This window comes from Chiloscyllium plagiosum, chromosome 13 (assembly GCF_004010195.1).
Source record: "Chiloscyllium plagiosum isolate BGI_BamShark_2017 chromosome 13, ASM401019v2, whole genome shotgun sequence".
Lineage (NCBI taxonomy): Eukaryota > Metazoa > Chordata > Chondrichthyes > Orectolobiformes > Hemiscylliidae > Chiloscyllium > Chiloscyllium plagiosum.
The window spans coordinates 60,910,845-60,930,326 of NC_057722.1; the positions used below are offsets into that span (position 1 = coordinate 60,910,845).

At 41.6% G+C, this 19,482-nt stretch overlaps 1 protein-coding gene across 7 annotated transcripts in view; it reads right to left on the bottom strand.

Moving 5' to 3' along the window:
• Positions 1-13,045: 13,045 nt before the first annotated feature.
• LOC122556119 (TRAF2 and NCK-interacting protein kinase-like) overlaps positions 13,046-19,482 on the bottom strand; it is a 254,751-nt gene continuing 248,314 nt past the window's right edge. For all 7 annotated transcript variants that reach the window (XM_043702582.1, XM_043702583.1, XM_043702587.1 and 4 more), the window contains 5 exons: positions 17,293-17,393; positions 17,067-17,216; positions 15,983-16,142; positions 15,754-15,893; positions 13,046-15,158 (listed from right to left, as the gene is read on the bottom strand). In XM_043702582.1, coding sequence (XP_043558517.1) covers positions 15,075-15,158; positions 15,754-15,893; positions 15,983-16,142; positions 17,067-17,216; positions 17,293-17,393 — 635 coding nt within the window. In that variant the 3' untranslated portion in view covers positions 13,046-15,074. The remainder of the gene's footprint in view (positions 15,159-15,753; positions 15,894-15,982; positions 16,143-17,066; positions 17,217-17,292; positions 17,394-19,482) is intronic.

Consider the following 19,482-nt stretch of genomic DNA (forward strand, 5'->3'; position numbering starts at 1 on the left):
ATAGGAAATAACACAGCATTGCCTCATCTGGAAAAACATCCAACTGGAGGCAAACTCACACACAATAGGTCAGGGTGAGTTACCGTTGACTCTCATGACTGGTTAGTAGGCTATTGTCTCAAACATCACTCTAGATACTGAAAAGTGAAGGGATTTGAGGAACAGAAGTGGACACACAGGCCCTCAAGCCTGTTCTGAGATCAATTTGAGCATGGTTAATCTATACCTCAATTTAATTTTTTTCTGATTTTCCCACAACATAAAGGTAAAATCACCATAGTTCTCTCAGATCATAGGGCTGTGCTGTCACTAGAGAGAGAGATGACTAGTGATAATTTAACCTGAGGATCACCATGCTCAGGCAAGGGGAGAAGCGCAGGAATTAAACTGGACTGTTGGCATCACTGTGCATTGCAAACCAATTGTCCAGCCAATTGAAATAGCCTTTGATTTTTTCATATTGCTCATTGCAACAAAGGAAAACAACCAATCTGTGTTTTAACAGTTCAAATTAATCCTCCTACAACAGTGTTCTTTTATTTTCAGGAAAAAGTTCCAATTTTCTATGAATTTTAGTAATAGGAGGTGATTCAGCATATCTCACAGAGTGAATCTTCAGAAGCCAAGCTTTGGGCAAAATGTTAAAGTAAGAGCCCCTCTATAAGATCTCCTTAAACCTTTATGCAGGGGTTGTAATTAATCTTTGAGAAACAATGTAACGTTTTCTTTGGATATGATTACAAAATCCATCACAGCAAATGGTAAATTTGAACTCAATAAAAATTTGGAGTTAATACCTGGTCTAACCGTGACCGTGAAACTGATTTCAATGGTCAAAAGAATCCCATCTGGCTCACTAATGTCTTTTAGGGAAGGAAATCTGCCCTTCTTACCAGGTCTGGCTTCCAAGTGACTCCAGACCCACAGAAATGTGGTTTACTCTTAAGTGCTCCTCTGAAATGACCTAATTATTTTGAGAGCAACAAGGGATGGGAAGCAAATGCTGGCCTTTCCACATCCTGTAGAATAAATGATTTTTTTAAAAATCAGCTTGTTGTCCAAATCTAAGTTTGTGTTCACTGTGATTTCTGACATGGTCTGAAGGATTTATGCTTGCAAACTGGTCAGAGATTCCACTATCATGCTGTGAACCCTGACAGATTTTGAACATTAACAGACCTTTTGACTATCAGCTAAGACAAACAGATAATGCAGTTGTGATAAGAACTGGAACATTCTGCAACTGGTTATCCTTTAAGCTCTTTTTTGTCAAAACAAGTGTACTATTAGGGCTGGTCTGTACCAGAAGGGGCACCTTATTGGCAGGATGGGCAAAGTGTTTTGGAAACTCTTGATCCAGGAGGAGATGACTTGCGTTATGGAGTGCCACACACAAATGTCATAGTGATGTGTGTTACACTCTCACATCGCAAGTTTGCTAATAAGAACACAAGAAATATTTCCTTCAAATCTTTCTTTGCCAACTGCTGCTCCTTCAAATCTGTAAAGTCTGCAGCACACATTCCTTGATTAGCTCACATCCAGTCATGAGAAATTGAATATTCTTGTTTGTAAATATTTTCTCTTGTGATCCTTACTTAGTTGTGTTTCTGATAATTTGGGTGTTAATTGGTCTGCGTGATTCCTCAGCCCCTATTTTTGCAAATTTAGACTTTTAATAAATACTTTACTAATGAAGTTGAGAGACGTTTTCTGAATATGCCTTGGATCAAGATGTTCTTTCATTCTAAAATCGAAGTTAGCTTTGTGTCTCAGTGTCTGAGCTTCAGTATTTCAGACTAATAATTGCATGGATACCATGGAACATAGGAACAAGAGAATGCAATTCAGCCGCCTTCTGTCAATCCACAATCAAACTTGTTCTGTCATTGAATGATATCATGGGTGACCTGCACCATAGCTTCATCTAATCACCTTAATTCCAAATTCTTCAAATGCACTTATCAGCAACAGTCTGATGAGCTCAGTGTTGAAAGCTGTTCCTGACTCCCAGCATCCACCACCCAGTTTGTATGAGTGCTTTTGATTTCAACGGTCCTGGTTAAGAATAAGTACCTCTTGCTTCTACTCTTGAATGATTTGCCTGTAATTGTTGGATCCAGCTGTGAAATTTTATGAGTAGCAAATGTTGAAATTTGTGCTTAAGTAAAAAGGCCAACTGAATGTTGACACAGGGCCGACTATCATCCTTTCTGTGTAAATACAAATTAGCATTACCCATTTGATTAATTCAACTAAAGTGGCAGTGACCAGTTTCAATAGAGTTGTGCAAATATTTGCTCCAACAGGCAATGATTGATGAACCGAACAAAAAAACACAATGCTTGAGGAGAGGTTTTTGAATGAACCCTGGGGCTGATGACTCGATGACTTCAAGTTAAACAAAAAGGACATCGCTTAGAATGAAGGGCAAACTTTTTGTGGCCATTCTTCTGCTCACGTAAAAGGAATATTTCACACATTAAAACAGAAATCACTGGAAATACTCAGCAGGTCTGGCAGCATCTGTGGATGGAGAATCAGAGTTAACTGTATCAAATCTATGACCCTTCACAGCACCAATATCAACAAAAAAGTTGGACATTGAACCTCATTAGGGTGGAGGGTCACATTTTATAAAGAGTCCAAACTAAAGTTAAGGAGGTAGTGAACTTTAGGAAGGGGATTCCAAAGCTAAGATGTCAGTTTCATAAGGTAGACCTACCAATGGTGGAGTGATTAAGATAGAGGATGCACTTGTTGAAGGAGTGCAGAGATCTTCATAGATCATGGAGTCTCTACAGTGTGGAAACAAGCCCTTCGGCCCAGCAAGTCCACACTGACCTGCAAAGGTTAACCCACCCAGACCCATTATCTTACATTTAACCTCTGACTAATGCAACCAATCTACACATCCCTAAGTAGACAATTTACCACAGCCAATTCACCTAACCTGCACATCTTTGGATTGTGGGAGGAAACCCATGCAGACAAAGGGAGAATGTGCAAACTTGACACAAACAGGCACCCTGAGGCTGGAATTGAACCCAGCTCCCTGTGTTGTGAGGCAGCAGTGCTAACCATTGAGCTACCGTACCACCCGAGATCTTGAAGGGTTGTTGGACTTGGGGAGTGATTAGAGAGATTAGGACAGGAAAAGAGGGATTTGAAACCAAAGATGGGAATTTTAAAACTGAGGTGATATTGCTCTGAGAACACTGCAGGTCAGTGAGCACAAGGGGGTGATGTGAGAATCGGGTCTTGGCATCAATTACGCTTGAGTAGCAAGTAGATGAGCTGAAGTTTAGGGGAGATGGAAGGCAGTTGGAACAGCATTGGAACAGATAAGAACAGAGATAACAAATGAGTTGAAACAGGGAAGGAGATGGGCAATGCTGGGTGCAGACAGTCTCAGTGTTTGTGAGGAAGTGGGCACATCTAAGCATCAATCTATCAAGACTACTGGCTTTATTCCCCTGAGGTTATAAGGCTGAGGGGAAGTCTAACACAGATATTTTCAAACATTAGTGGCTTATAAAATCCTTCTCTAAAAGGAATAGCAATCATGGATTCCACATATACAGTCATATAGCTGTACAGCATGGAAACAGACCCTTTGGTCCAACTCATCCATGCTGACCAGATAATCTAAATTAATCTAGTCCCATTGGCCAGCATTTGGCCCATATACTTGAAAATCCTTCCTATTCATATACCCATCCTGATGCCTCTTAAATGTTGCAATTGTACCAGCGTCCACCACTTCCTCTGGCAGCTCATTCCGTACACGCACCTCCCTCTGCATGAAAAGGTTGCCCCTTAGGTCCTTTTTACATATTTCCCCTCTCACCTTAAAACTACGCCCTCTCAGTTTGGACACCCCCACTGTAGGGAAAAGACCTTGTCTAATTACTCTATCCATGTCTCTCATGGTTTTACAACCTCTATAAGATAATTCCTCAGCCTCCCACGCTGCAGGGAAAGTAGCCCCAGCCTATTCAGCCTTTCTCTGTAGCTCAAATCCTCCAACCCTGTATAGATCTTTTTTGAACCTTTTCAAGTTTCACAATATCCTTCCTATAGCGGGGAGACCAGAATTGCACATTGTGCATCTAAATTAATGAAACAAAGAACTGTGGAAAATCTGAAACAAAAATAGAAACTCAGCAGGTGACTAGACTTGAAGCATTTATTCTGTTTTCTCTCCACAAATGCTGCCATACCTGCTGAGTTTCTCTAAATGTTAATACCTGTGAAAACTTGAGTTTTGGCAGTGATTCTTTAGCATAACAAGTGAATTAGAGATGATATCATGACTTCTGTGTGAAACAGATTATGGTGAGGGAGAGTCGCTCTAGATCAACCTCACTTTCACATTCAAGTACAATGGATTCCAGTAGCAGGAGAAAGTTCAGTTAACTGGAGATGACTTTGGATGCAATGATGCCTTGAGCATCTGATCACACTGTTTTTTGTAGAGAACCTCTCTGTTGTGTCAAAAGTGAAGGAAGATGTTGGAAATGCTCAGAACCACACCACTCTCCCACTATCACTCCTGGGAACCCAACATTTGCCATTCTTTGCAGAGGTGAGGTGAAGGGCAGGCCATAATACACACATATGCATTCACAAACCCAGCTCATCAGCTGCCTGCACTCATTTTAGATTTTGAAATCCTTTGTGCCTGAACACTTTGTTGATAAATTGGACAATAATATTACTTGGCTGTTTGTGGTATGACATAAACTCAAGTCTACATATTCTGAAGTTGACTTTGACCTTAAGATGATACTCCAGTGCGTGGATAATCTTTGCTGGGCATTTGCACTCATTGCTTGAAATGTTGGAGGCTTTAATTCTTCTCAACCCTTTGTTCCCTAAAGTATTAAGACAGTTAACAGCTGGAGTCTTTGTCAGTTATCTGTTCACCTATGAAGTGCAGGTTCATTATTTTTTTGAATAACTGCAACTCTGACACCTACAGTCTTGGGTAACTGAGGATTCCCTGGTAATCCAGATGCCCATTTCAGTGGTTCTCTCAGCTCACTTTGTGCTGCACATGGCAGTTTCAGCCTGCTCCCATATCCTGCCTTATATCAAACTTACCTACAACCACTGCTCTTGGCTATTGAGGACCCCAACAGAAAGTCTCTGTGGAATGGGTAAGTAGGCTATAGAGGCTGAACACCTGTTTTAACCATGAATTCATGGTGCAGATGGACCAAACTCTACCTCATGCAAATGATAAAGACTCCAAATCAGGTCATAGAAATTTGGAATCATGCAGCATTAATGGAGGCCACTTAGCCCATTGATTCTGTAACAGACCAGGTTCTGAGGTGTTTCATTGAATGAGTTCTTATCTCTCTAGCCATAGACTACTGATGGCAATTGATTAATAATGGGAGGCATGATACATAATTCTTTTGCACTCAAATTATCCCCAGACACTACTGCCATTGCTGCTCCACAACCTTCCCCGCTCGAATCCCCTTCCATCAACTCTGGCCAGATCCTCCCTCATGCCTTTGTAGTTACCTTTACTCAACCGTAATATCATTACATCTGATTCCAGCTTCTCCATCTCAAACTGCAGGGTGAATTCTATCATATTATGGTCCTTCACCTTAATGTACAACTCCCTTCTATCAGAAGGATGTTGTGAAACTTGAAAGGGTTCAGAAAAAATTTGCAAGGATGTTGCCAGGGTTGGAGGGTTTGAGCTATAGGGAGAGGTTGAATAGGCTGGGGCTGTTTTCCCTGGAGTGTTGGAGACTGAGGAATAACCTCATAATGGTTTATAAAATCATGAGGGGCATGGATAGGGTAAATAGACAAGGTATTTTCCCTAGGATGGGGGAATCCAGAACTAGAGGGCATAGGTTTGAGGTGAGAGAGAAAAGATATAAAAGGGACCTAAGGAGCAACTTTTTCACATAAAGGGTGGTGCATGTGTGGAATGAGCTGCCAGAGGAGGTGGTGGAGACTGAAACAATTACATTTAAAAGGCGTCTGGATGGGTATATGAATAGTTAGGGTTTAGAGGGATATGGGCCAAATGCTGGCAAATGGGGTGAGATTAGGTTAGGATATCAGGTCAACATAGTCGGGTTGGACCGAAGGGTCTGTTTCCGTGCTGTACATCTCTATAAATCTATGACTTTAAGTCTGCCTCATGACACTGCACCAAATTGAATTTTTGGAAGTGCTTAATAAAATAGGGCAGCACAGCTTTGCCAAGTGGAGGCCTTGCCAGACAAGTCTGTTAGAATTCTTTTGAGGAGCTAATGAGCAAGTTATATAAAGGAGAGCTAGTGGACATGATTCATTTAGATTTCCAAAAAAGCCTTTGAAAAGGTATCACACAAAAAGCCGCTAAATAAGTGCACATGGTGTTAGGGGCAAGGTACTGGGATGGTTAAAGGATAGGCTGACTATCTAAACACAAAAGGATTGCAGCTGATAACTAGTTGAGTTCCACAGGGATCCATGTTGGGACCACAATTGTTCATGTTATACATTAACAAGCTGGCCAACAATATTGTTGATATGTTTACAGATGACACAAAGACATGTTAAGGGACAGGTAACATTTAGGAAGTGGGGAGGCTGCAGAAGGGCTTGAACAGACTGGGAGAGTGGGCAAAGTGACAGATGGAAAACAATGTGGCAAAGTGTGAGATTATGCACTTTGGTTGGAAGAAGAAGCATAGACTATTTTCTAAATGGCAAAAGTCATCAGAAATCTGAAGCACAAAGAAACTTAAACATTCCAGTTCAGGATTCTCTTAATGGTAACATGCAGGTTTAGTTGGCAGTTAGGAAGGCAAATACAATGCTAGCATTCACTTTAAGGGGACTAGAATATAGGAGCAGAAATGTACTGCTGAGGCTGTATATGGTCTGGTCAGACTGCATTTGAAATAGTGAGCAGTTTTGGGTCCTGTATCTGAGGAAGGATTTGATGGTGATGGATGGGGTTCAAAGGAGGTGTACAAGAATAATCCTGAGGATGAATGGTTTGTCACATGTGGAGCAGTTGAAGACTCAGGATCTGTACTCAATGGAGTTTAGAAGCATGAGGGGGAATCTCAATGAAACTTTCAGAATACTGAGACAGCTGGATAGAATGGATATGGAGAAAATGTTTCCACTAGTAATAAAGGCTAAACCTGAGGGCACAGCCTCAGAGTGAAGAGACAGCTTTTTAGAACTGAAATGAGGAGGAATTTCCTTGCCAGTGTGTGGTTAATCTGTGGGACTCTGCCACAGAAGAAAGTGGAGGCCAAGTCATTAAGCGTCTTGAAGATAGAGATAGATTCCTGATTAATGAGGAGAAAGTGAGGTCTGCAGATGCTGGAGATCAAAGTTGAAACTTTATTGCTGGAACAGCACAGCAGGTCAGGCAGCATCCAGGGAACAGGAGATTCGACGTTTCGGGCACAGGCCCTTCTTCGGCCTGTGCCCGAAACGTCGAATCTCCTGTTCCCTGGATGCTGCCTGACCTGCTGTGCTGTTCCAGCAATAAAGTTTCACTCCTGATTAATGAGAGCAAGGGGAGAAGCAGGAGAATTGGGTTGAGAAACATATCAGCCATGATTAAATACTGGAGCAGACCCGAAAGGTTGTATGGCCTAATTCATCTACTATATCTTGTGGTCTTATGGAAAAGCCACTCTTGTCACTTAATTGCTGGAACTAGTACCCACTGCATCCAGATAGGGGTAGGAGTGGCTAGAATATAAATTGGATAGTTTGTGATATTAAGGTTTTATTTCAGTTGAGAAATGACGTCCATGCTACTGATTGAAATAACTGTTTTGGGCTAGGGCCTCAGACCAACAGGTTTCTCTAAATCTCGATTCCAGTTACTGACATGGAGGTGCTGGTATTGGACTGGAATGTGCAAAGTTAAAAAACACACATTAATTGGAAGTACTAGCGTTTGGAGCGCTGCTCCTTCATCAGATGGTTGTGATCACAATTCCAATTAAACCTGTTGGATTATAACCTGGTGTTGTGTGAGTTTTAACATTGTTACTGACAATAGTTCCTGTGCGAAGATTGCCACCTGCAGGAAGAGAATGAGATACTGTTTGAGGTCACAAATAAGCATTCAGAAATTCTGTACATTGATGAAAGCTTTTGCATTTCCGCCATGACTTTCACAATTCCTATATATCTTGAAATGTGTCACTAACAATGAGACACTTTTTTATTCAAATGTAGTCCTTTAGTTAGGATTGGAAATGCAGCCACCCATTTATGCATAGCAAGATCCTGAAACAGTAACATTCCTTTTTTTTACAATAGAGTCATACAGCCAGACCCTTCAGTCCAATTCGTCCATGCCGAACAAGTTTCCCAAACTAACTAATCCCACTTGCCTGACTTTGGTCTATCTCTCTCTTTCCTATTCATACCTGTTTAAATGTCTTTTAAATGTTCTAACTGTACCTGCAGCTATCACTTCTTCTGCCAATTCATTCCATATAGTAACCGCACTCTGTGTGAGAAAGTTGGCCCTAAGCTACCTTTTAAATCATTCTCCTCTCACCATAAAATGATGTCCTCTGGTTTGAACTCCTCTACCCGAGGGAAACAACCTTTGTTATTCATCTTACCCATGTCCCTCGTGATTTTATAAACCTCTACCAGGTCACCCCTCAATCTCCTACACTCCAGCGAAAAACATCCCTGCCTATCCAGTATTTCCTATACAACTCAAACTCTCCAGTCCCAGTAAGATCCTGGGAAAGCTTTTCTGTACCATCTTCAATTTAATAAAGTTAAAAATCGCAAAACACCAGGTTGTAGTCCAACAGGTTTATTTAGAAGCACTAGCTTTCTGAATGCTGCTTTCTCATCAAGTAGCTAGTGGGGCAGGATCATAAAACACAAGATCATAGTATCCTTATCAGTTACATGACCACATGATCGTGTGCTTTCAATTCTGTGTCGTATGATCCTGCTCCACTAGCTAGCTGATGAAGGAGCAGTGCTCTGAAAGCTAGTGCTTCGAAATAAACCTGTTGGATGAAAACCTAGTTTTGTGTGATGTTTAACTTTGTCTGCCCCAGTCCAACACCAGTACTCCTCATCATGGCTACCTTCAATTTAATAATAGCTGTGTGACCAGCACTGTACACAGTACTCCAAAAGTGGCCTCCCCAACCTCCTGTACAGTTGCAACAGGACCTCTCAACTCCTGTACTCAATGGTTTGAACAATGAAGGCAAACAGGCGAAACACCTTCTTTACTGTCGTTTCTACCTGTGACACAACTTTCAAGGAACTATGTACCTGAACTCCTCAGTTTCTCTTTTAGAACATCTTTGCTCTCCTTTGTAACAGTGATCATGTGATCTTTAAGGCTATCGTGAGAGGGCAAATAGGTATTTGGTTTAACTTTTGAAAGTTGGTGCGTTGATAGTGCAATACTGTCTCAGTACTAGCATTGGGCTTGGCAGGCCAGTTAACATGCATGAATCTCGAGGGTGGAATTGATTCCATTATGTCTGCCTTCAAGTTGAATGCAATATTCACTGAGCTCACATCTTGGCTTATCAGAGACTCTCTTTGTAGGTCTTTCTGCTACCAAGGTTGGATTGTCCTCGCAAAATTCAATTGGTGAATGACAGACCTGGAAGGTGTTACCTGGAGACCAAATAAATTGCAACAGGCTCGTCACAGAATCTTCTAGCCTAAGTAGTGCCATCTACAAATCAAAGCAAAATATTGCTAGTGCTTTAAATGCTATTAAAATACTAATGTTGGAGATCCGAAATAAAAATTGAAAGTGCTGGAGAAACTCAGCAGGTCTGTGGAGAGGCAACATTTTAAGTCTAATATAAATCTTCTTTGGAAGATGCACTGAGATTCTGTTTTTAATTACTGAAAATCTATATCGCTGACATCAACAAACAAACCCACCAAGTCTAATCCCACAATCTTCAAAATTTCAAAAATCAATTCATCAAGAACAATTTGCATTTACATAGCACCTTTAACGTCACAAAATATCTCAAAGTGCTTCACAGAAATTACAAAAAACCTAGGGCAGGAATTTTTAAATGGTGTGTTGTCTGAATTCCAACAATGATTTGGGGAAGAATGCATCAAACTGATAGAATGTAAATGCTCTGGGGAATGGGAATTGGCTGGAAATGGGATTTCTGTTGCTTCACTTGGGAATCAGTCCCACCTCAAAGAACTGTCAGACAATCGGGTCGTGGGCCACACTTTGTTGCAGGAGTACTCACAGACTGCACCAGCTTGGCTTGGCACTACAAACAGTCCACAGAGTCCCAGAGTCCATGTCAGGTAAGGACAGAGTCTTAGGGTGGGGAGGGGAGATGAGGCCCAGGGAGGTGGACAGGGGATGGGTGAAAATCTTGCTGGGAACTGGGAAGGATAGAGTAGCCAGGGATGCCAAAATGATCTGGGAGTGTGGTCACTGTTGAGAGGAGGTTTTTTGATAGAGGTACCCACCTGTTTCTCATTGACATGGGCCACTTTCCAGGACTAACCTCTCCATTAACTCCTTCTGAAAGCCTAAAAATTGAGGCCAAGTGTGGAATTGCCATTACTCGGTCAGTTAAGGGCCTCACTGGGATAAGGGTGGGTGGCTATAATTACAGGGAAGTCAGGGTGGGAAAGGGGAACAGTGAGAAGGCTCTCCAGGAAATTTACAGCCCTCCCCCCACCCCATCCCATTACGACAGCCTGCAGATGGTGAACCATAAATTTTGACTCAAAATTAGGCACCAAGCTACACAGGCAATATTAGAGCAGATGGCAAAAACTCTGATGTTTTAAGAATCACATTAAAAGAACAGATGGATGGAGAGAGCTGGGTTGGATAAGGGGATAGTTCCAGAGCTTGGATCCAGGCAGCTAAAGGTGCAGCCATCAGTGACAGAGCAATGGAAATCCAGGATGCTCAAGAGGTGAGAATTAGAGGAGTGGAGAGATCTGGGAGGCTTGTGGGCTGGAGAAGGTCACCAAGGTAAGGAGAAGCAAGGCCATGGAGGAATATAAAGAACTAATTCACAATTTTAAAACTAAACAGGAATAGGAGGAGGTCCATTCAGCACCCCGATATGTTACACAGGAACAGGGGTGGCCTCCTTATGCCTGTTGCACAGGAAGAGAAGGAGGCCCTTTCCCTCCTCGATCTGTTGGACACAAACAGGAGAAGAATCTTCATTCTTTCAATCTGTTACACGGGAATAGGGGGATGCCATTCATCCCCTCAAGTTTACTTCACCAATCAATTCCAATTTCCTGACTTGGGTCCATAAATACAATGAACTAAATTCCATCAAATTTTGAAATTTTCAGTTCAGCCCCACTCCCGGACTCAGGGAGTACCTCTTGGCATCACCACCGAGGATGCCCTACTCTAATGTTAATGCTCTGTCCCCTTGTTCCACACACCAGAGGAATTCGCTTTGTAGTACCTACCTCCTCAAATCCTTTGTCGTTTTGGCAGAGGGCACAATGGGGCTGTGACTGGGTAATAAGCATAAGACTACAAGCAGCATTACAAAACATATATCATTTTCCTTTAAAGAAAACTCTCTAAATTGTCGACTTCCATATGTCAGTGTGAGTGTGAACAGAATGTGTGCTCTCCGTCTTATTCATCATCGAGTTCCAGTTCAGGGTCATGAAGAAAACTTGGCTGCTTCCACCCGAATGCACAGATGCAAAGAAAACCTGGGAAATTACAGAGGGTTAGTTCTCAGATTACAGTATTGGCAGAATGTATAGGAGTGAATGTATTTGAATGGTTCAGTGTAGTGTAGTGATTGTAATGCGGTCAGGCAGTTAGATTTTGATTGGGGCTGTTAACCTGGTCCAATCAGGGAGCCCTGGCTGACAGATATAAATAGGAGTGTCAGAGATTCTGCTCACTCTGAGAGCTGGCTCTGAGGATGCCAGACCTGTGTCAAGTACGATACATGTGTAAATAAAGCGTGACCTAAGGACAGGATACTGACCTCTGTGAAGTTATTTCAGGCAGTTTATATATTGAATAACAGATACCTGGGAGTGAGCCACAGCTTGGAATCTAATCAAGTAGTTCAGAGGGTCTATATATAAAATAACACATCCCTAGGAGTGAGTTACAAACTGGAATCTAATCAAGGGGTTTATGGTAATTAATATGTAACAGATATCTGGGAGTGAGTTACAGTCTGTAAACTAACCAGAGGTTTTGAGGGTGTTTATATGTGGAATAGCAGATACACAGGATGAGTTCCAGGCTGGCATTTAATCGAAAGCTTCAGGTGAATTCCTTTATTTACTTGCGGTTTATCTTTCTAAAAAGTAGAATAACAGATACTCAGAGCTGAGTTGTAGACAGAAATCTAATTGAGAGGTTCAGGGTGGTTTATATATATATAGAATATCAGAATCCCAGAATCCGAATCGAGCTCAAACTCAAATCAAACTCAAACTCAGGGGTGAGTTACGGATTATGATCAAATCAAGGGGGTCCAACAGAATTTATAAAATAACAGACAGATGGGAGTGAATTAGACACTGGAATTGAAGGATTTGGTGTGGATTATGCAGTGTATTGACTAACACGTACCTGGGCGTGAGTTAGATACTGTAATATAGACAAGGGGTTAAGGTGAAATATGCATAGAATAACAGTTACCTATAGTGAGTTACAGACTGGAACCTTAACCCGTTTTGGCTTTTGCATTTTTAAAACAATGTGACTTATATATAGAATAATAGATATTTGGGAGTGAGTTTCAGAATGCAATCTAATTGGCGATTCAGTGTGATTTATGTACAGATTAATAGATATTTGGGAATGAGGTACAAGCTAAAATCTAATCAAAGGTTTCAGGGGTTTCATATCTACAATAATAGACCACCTGGAATATGTTACAGGCTGGAGTCTACTGTAGGGATCAGGATGTTCATCAATAGAATAGATACCCAGGAATGAATTACAGATTAGATTTTAAAGAGAAACCTAAAGAGCAGGGGATGTCTTTTGAAAGTACTATAACAAAAAAAGTAAGAAAATGACACATTTAATTTATTTTTTAAAAAAAGCTTCAAGCTTGACTTAATGCCTGCTGTTAAAACAGCTACACACAAAATGATAAAAGGAGGTAGGTTAAAAAACAGGAAATTACATAGATTGATCCATGACAACACTCTAATCCGTAATCAGCCATGCCCTGCAGCTATTTAAGGAAAGAATATTCTTCACATCACTCAGTTCAATCATAACCATTTAGACAGATACACAAGTGGGTTCTATAGAGGAGCAAAACTCATCAAGCTCCCAAATAACACACGCTACATCCCCACTTTTTGTCCCCAACCCCTAACCACCCCCTCCCACTCACAGGATAATTCATAATGTAGAAATCCTTTTCTTCTTTTTGGCTTTTGCATTTTTAAAACAAACAAAACGCCACCAAAATGATTGAAGGCCGGGCACACATGACTGAGTAACATCTGTGACCACCTCCTTAGCACTGATGTGTCAACTTCCAGCCTGCCTTCACTTCCAGTTTCGTCCTTTGCTGCCAATCTACCAAGCATTTGATTAAGATAAACATATGTGCAACTGCCTTCCCCCACCAAACAACCAAGGACAAGGTTGGAACATTGAGCAAAATCCAGGGTGTGGGGAAGAAGGGTTTCCGATAGTGTCAGGACAGTAATCAGCCATCCATACCTGGCCTGGCATGTGTGCACCTCCAGACGCATAGCAATGAGGTTGCCTGTTAACTGCCCTCGGAAATGGCCGAGTGAGCCACTCAGATCAGAGGTCTTTAGAAATGGGCAACAAACGATAGCCTTGGTAATGATGTCCACATTCATGAAAGAATTGCAGGAAATATCCACACCATCTTGGGACTATTGGAATAAATTCATGACTGGAGCCATGGGGGAGGGGTCAGGTGTGGTTGGCAGGGAGGAGCAAGATGTTGGGAACACCCTTTTTGATTGGAAGTTTTGTCTGGCACTGAACCCTTTCACATCACTCACAAGGATTTTATCTCCAAAATGATCCTGCAGCAGCCCACTCTCCATTGTCCTTTTTCTCCTTTCTGTCATCTCCCTCGGTCCCCTCGCCCCCTCCCTCCCTCTTCTCTCACCCTCTCTTGATCCTTCCCGGCAGTTTTTAAAAAGACGTTTCGCCAGAAGAAATGCTCCATTTTCTCATGTTCCCAAAGTGACATTATGGATTCCTTTCGGACCAGTCAGTTCAACAGGAATGGATCCTCAAAGGAAATTCTTCAGATTAAATATTAGTGAATTGAAATAAACCCATTAATTGAAGAGTCTCAGAGCCTAACACTAGTTTATAGTCAAAATGTGAATACACTTCTGTAAATTAAGCCACCCAGCCACATACTGAACCTTTCCACTAAACTAGTGATAGAATTACTATGTTGTTCTATCAGAGTTGAAATTAGTAGTAATTCTCCTTTAAAATATTGTTTTCCCTTTGTTATGAGCAAAACATTTATCCCATAGTTAAACTATCAATAATGACTGCCCCTTTCTTTTCCAGGCCAGGTGCTTTGCTTCTGATGATCAGAAAGAAAACTAAGTTTTTGGGGAAAAAAATGGTGGTTCATTTGCCTGCTGATACCAGCAATAACCTCCCCACCCCCAACCCCATCCCTGGCCATTCCCACAACTATTTTTATCATCGCACAGAGCAGCAGCATCATGCTCTCCCTCAGTAACTCCCTCCCTCTATTCAGTTCTGGCACAGTGTAGCCAGCAGGAAAATAACCCCAGCACCTTCAGGACATCCTGATGCTAAGAGGTCTTCACAGCTGGTTTCGATGTTGAGGGTTTTCCCTCCAAGACCCTTGCCACGCACACAAAGTTTACCGGGACTTAAAAAAAAATCATCACTATCATCTCAAGATACGCAACACAGGCTTTGTTATATTGCATTAGTCCTTTTATATCCGTGACATCAAGAGGCTTTTTCCTTTAAAGGTTAGAAATCTCTCTAAATTGTCGACTTCCATATGTCAGTGCGAGTGTGAACAGAATGCGTGCTCTCCGTCTTGTTACCAGTTCATCATCGAGTTCCTGTTCAGGGTCATGAAGAAAACTTGGCTGCTTCCACCCGAACGCACAGATGCAAAGAAGACCTGGGAAATTAGAGAGGGTTAGTCCTCAGATTACATTATTAGCAGAATGCACAGGATTGATTTACAGGCTGGAATGTAATCGAGAGGTTTATATATATCTAGGATAACAGATACACAGGAGTGAGTTACAGGCTGGAATTTAATTGAGAGATTTAGAATAACGTACCCAGGAGTGAGTTACAGACTGGGATCTAATTGTGAGTTTCAGGGGATTATGTATAGAATAACAGATATCTAGGACTGAATTACAGATTGGAGTTGGGGCTGATGTTGTCTTTAAACTGTGCAACCTTGACGTTGCAACAAAATCTAGATGTTCCTGCATAGACTGAACACTAGTCTTCCCCGTTATGTTATCACATTTGCGGATATGAATGAAATATTAAAGGGCTGCTCCACTTAAACAAATATAGGTCATACACACAAATGAAAGGAGGGGAATCATCGATCTGGTGCTCCTTTGTCTGCAATGTTCAGCTCTACAAAGTGCAGACTAACCTCACAGTAATCAAGGGAAACAGACATTGATCATGCTTTCAACCCAACGTTAATGTAGTTGATTGCAGTTTCGTCGAGGACAGGAATAGCTTCTCACCTTGTCATTTCTCTCGCACAGAAACTTCAGGCGTTGCGCTCTCTTGTGCATGAAAACCCCATCCAGGTGCCCAGTCTCCACTGACCGAATCTCAATGGCCTTCTCGCCCCAGCCCATTATTTGACTGGAATGGATGTAGGCTACAGTGAAGAAACAGGAAGCTTCATTATGCAGGTGGCTGTCACTGAGGGATAGGCAAACAATGAGAGGAAGCTCTCTATGTCCTTACCAACAGATGTGGGCATCTCCCCCCATTGCAACACAATGTCCTTGGTGATTCGCCCATAAGTATTGACATAAACGCCCTCATCCTCATAGCACAGCAGCATTTCCATCCCATCCGTTTTGGGGAGAATGATGAGAGCATGAGGTGTGACGTTGCCCTGAATCTAGTTTGAAAATTTTCACAAACATCATTAATCAACATGGAGAAAGATAAAAGCTGAGACAGAAAGGGCAATCAGGGAAGGAAAGAGACAGCGAGACAAGTAAGACAGACAAAGACACAGAAAAAAATGGATAGAGAGAGAAACAGAGAGAGACAGAGGAGAAGGACAGCATCTGAGATGGTAAGAGAAAGAGAGAAATAGAGATCTATAAAAGATGACAGGATTCTGTCTTTCAAAATTAAGTTGACTTTTACATTGACCAAGAAAAATGAAGGAGATTAGCTTAAAAGTTCCAGACCAGAAGTGTTTAGTTAAAATTCTGAATGTATTAGTTAAAGTTGAGCAAATTTAGGCTTGGTTATATGATGATATCAGGGAGAAGACTATCAGATTCTCATGACTGAGAATTGAAGCCCCAGCTAAGCTGAACCCTATGTGGAATAGAGAAGGGAATTCTCCCTGATATTCAAGTAGAGTGGTGGGATGCTATTGGAAGTAATGAGATTGTATTTTATTGTGAAGCGTTTGAGTTTCAGTGACCTTGTCAAAACCAAAAAAAAATAGGATCTCTCAAGCCAGATTTCAATCTGGATCTGACTTGTCCGGTAATAACATCAGCTGGAGTTATAACAGAAGGGTGGTTGGAGCAGAGGCAATGGTAACTTTCACAAAGGATTGGATAAATATTTCAAATGCAACAATCTAGAGGACAATGGGGATGAAAGAGTGAGAATAACTGAATAGTTATTTCAAAGAGCTGGCTCAGATATCATGGCAAATGACATCCTTCAGTGTGATGTCATTCTAAATCATTACAACACAGACAATGTTGTAGGGTTACATGTTACTTGGACTGTGACAACTAGGACAGAAGGCTTCTCAAACATGGATCAGAGTGTGAGAACAGTGGAACATTGCACTTACATGTGACGGTATGTAAATGTCATAGACATTCCCTGAATCGACATCGATCACGTGGAAACCAGTGTGAGACCCATAGATAACCTTTAACCTTTGCCCCTCTTCCACCGTCAGGTCAACCAGTAATGGTTTGTGTTGAAGATCTGCAAAAGACTGTCGAGAGAAGCTCATTATTTGAAATGGCTGATGGGAAAAACAATAACATGAGTTTGTTTTGTAAAAGTTGTACCTTGAAGGCCATGAATTTGTGATAAGGCTTTGGTGCCCAGGCATAAATTTCTACTGCATTCTTCAAAGCGATTACGAGGAACCTAATCCTCTCGTATTTAACTGCAAATTGAAAGGAAACAAAAGAATTGGTGGAATTGGCAAAAAAGGGATAGAACATAGAACATAGAAAATTACAGCACAGAACCGGCCCTTCGGCCCATGATGTTTTGCCGAGGATTATTCCTAATCTAAAATAAAATAACCTAATCTGTGCACTCCTCAATTCACTGCTGTCCATGTGCATGTCCAGCAGTCGCTTAAATGTCCCTAATGACTCTGCTTCTACCACCACCGCTGGCAATGCATTCCAAACATTCACGGATCACAGCAGAGGTAAGGAGACAAAAGGAGAAATTGTTGAAGGAATTCAGCAGGTCTGACCACATCTGTGGAGGGAAAGCAGAGTTAACATTTTGTTAACATTAACTCTGTTTTTCTCTCCACAAATGCAGCTAGAGCTGCTGAGTTTCTCCAGAAATCTGTATTGGTTTCAGATTTCCAGCATCCAGTTTTATGTTTTGGCTTATTTCAAAGGTGAGGGGAATTCCTTTTAAATTCAGTGTGTTATTACTCTCTATAATACTCTGTCTGAGACAGCGATGGAGGCAAATTCAATAGGAACTTTGAGAAGTAGATTAGTAACTTCCAAATTACTTGTAAAGGGAAAATAGCGAGTATGTGGAACTAATAGAATCTTATAGATTAGATTACTTACAGTATGGAAACAGGCCCTTCGGCCCAACAAGTCCACACCGACCCGCTAAAGCGCAACCCACCCAGACCCATTCCCCGACATTTACCCATCCCCCTAACACTATGGGCAACTTAGCATGGTCAATTCACCTAACCTGCACATTTTTGGACTGTGGGAGGAAACCGGAGCACCCGGAGGAAACCCACGCAGACACAGGGAGAATGTGTAAACTCCACACAGTCAGTCGTCTGAGGCGGGAATTGAACATGCGTCTCTGGCGCTGTGAGGCAGCAGTGCTAACCACTGTGCCACCGTGCCACCCACTTATAGTTTGGAAAGAAGACAAGCTCCATGTGAAAAAGACTTGCTGTGGGCCCCACGATAACTAAAAGCTCTTTATACCATAATGATGTGATTGGGCATGTGTACTTAGGTAAGCTCAGACTCTATTTAAGAACTTTTGTGAGAAACAGGGGAGATTGAAACAAAGGTGTGGCAAACAATTTTGTCTTCACAGAGGAGGATACAAACAACATCGCAAGAATGTTGGGAAATACACTGTCTAGTGAAAGACAGGAACTGAAGAAAATCACAATTAATTCAGTAATGGTGTTGGGCAACTGATGGGATTAAAGGCCAACTAAACCCCATGGGCTGGCAATGTATTTCCCAGAGTACTTAAGGAAGTGGCTTTAGCAATAATGGAAGCAATGGTTGTTATCTTTCAAGATTCTATAGACGATGAATAGTTCCAGTGGATTGCTCAGTAGCTGGTGTAAACCCATTGTTTAAAAATGGAGGTAGAGTCAAAACAGGGAATTATAGGCTAGTTAGCCTGAAATCAATAGCGAGGAAAATATTAAGTACACGATAAAGGATTCGATAGCAGAGCATTTGGAAAACAGTGATCGAATTGGAGAGAGCACGGAGTTATGAAAGGGAAGTCATGCTTGACACATTCATTGGAATTTTTCAAGGATTATTATCTGAACTGGGCGAACCAGTGGTTTACTTTGACTTTCAGAAGGCTTTCAATAAAGTCCCATATAAAGAGATTAGCAGGCAAAATTAAAGCTGTAGTGTACTGACATGAATAAAGAGCAAGAATCAATAGGTTATTTTCTGAGTGGCAGCCCTGTGACCAGTGGGGTAAATGCAGGGATCAGTGCTTGGATCCCAGCTATTCACAATATATGTTTATGATTTAGACGATGGAACCAAATATTATACCTCCAATTTTGCAGTCAGCATAAAGCTGGGTGGAAGAGTGAGCTGAGAGGAGGATGCCGAGATATTTCAGCGTAACTTGGACAAGTTGAATGAGTGGGTAAATGCATACAGTATAGATTAGATTAGATTCCCTACAGTGTGGAAACAGACCCTTCAGCCCAACAAGTCCACACCAATCCTCCAAAGTGTAAACCACCCAGACCCATTACCCTCTGACTAATGCAC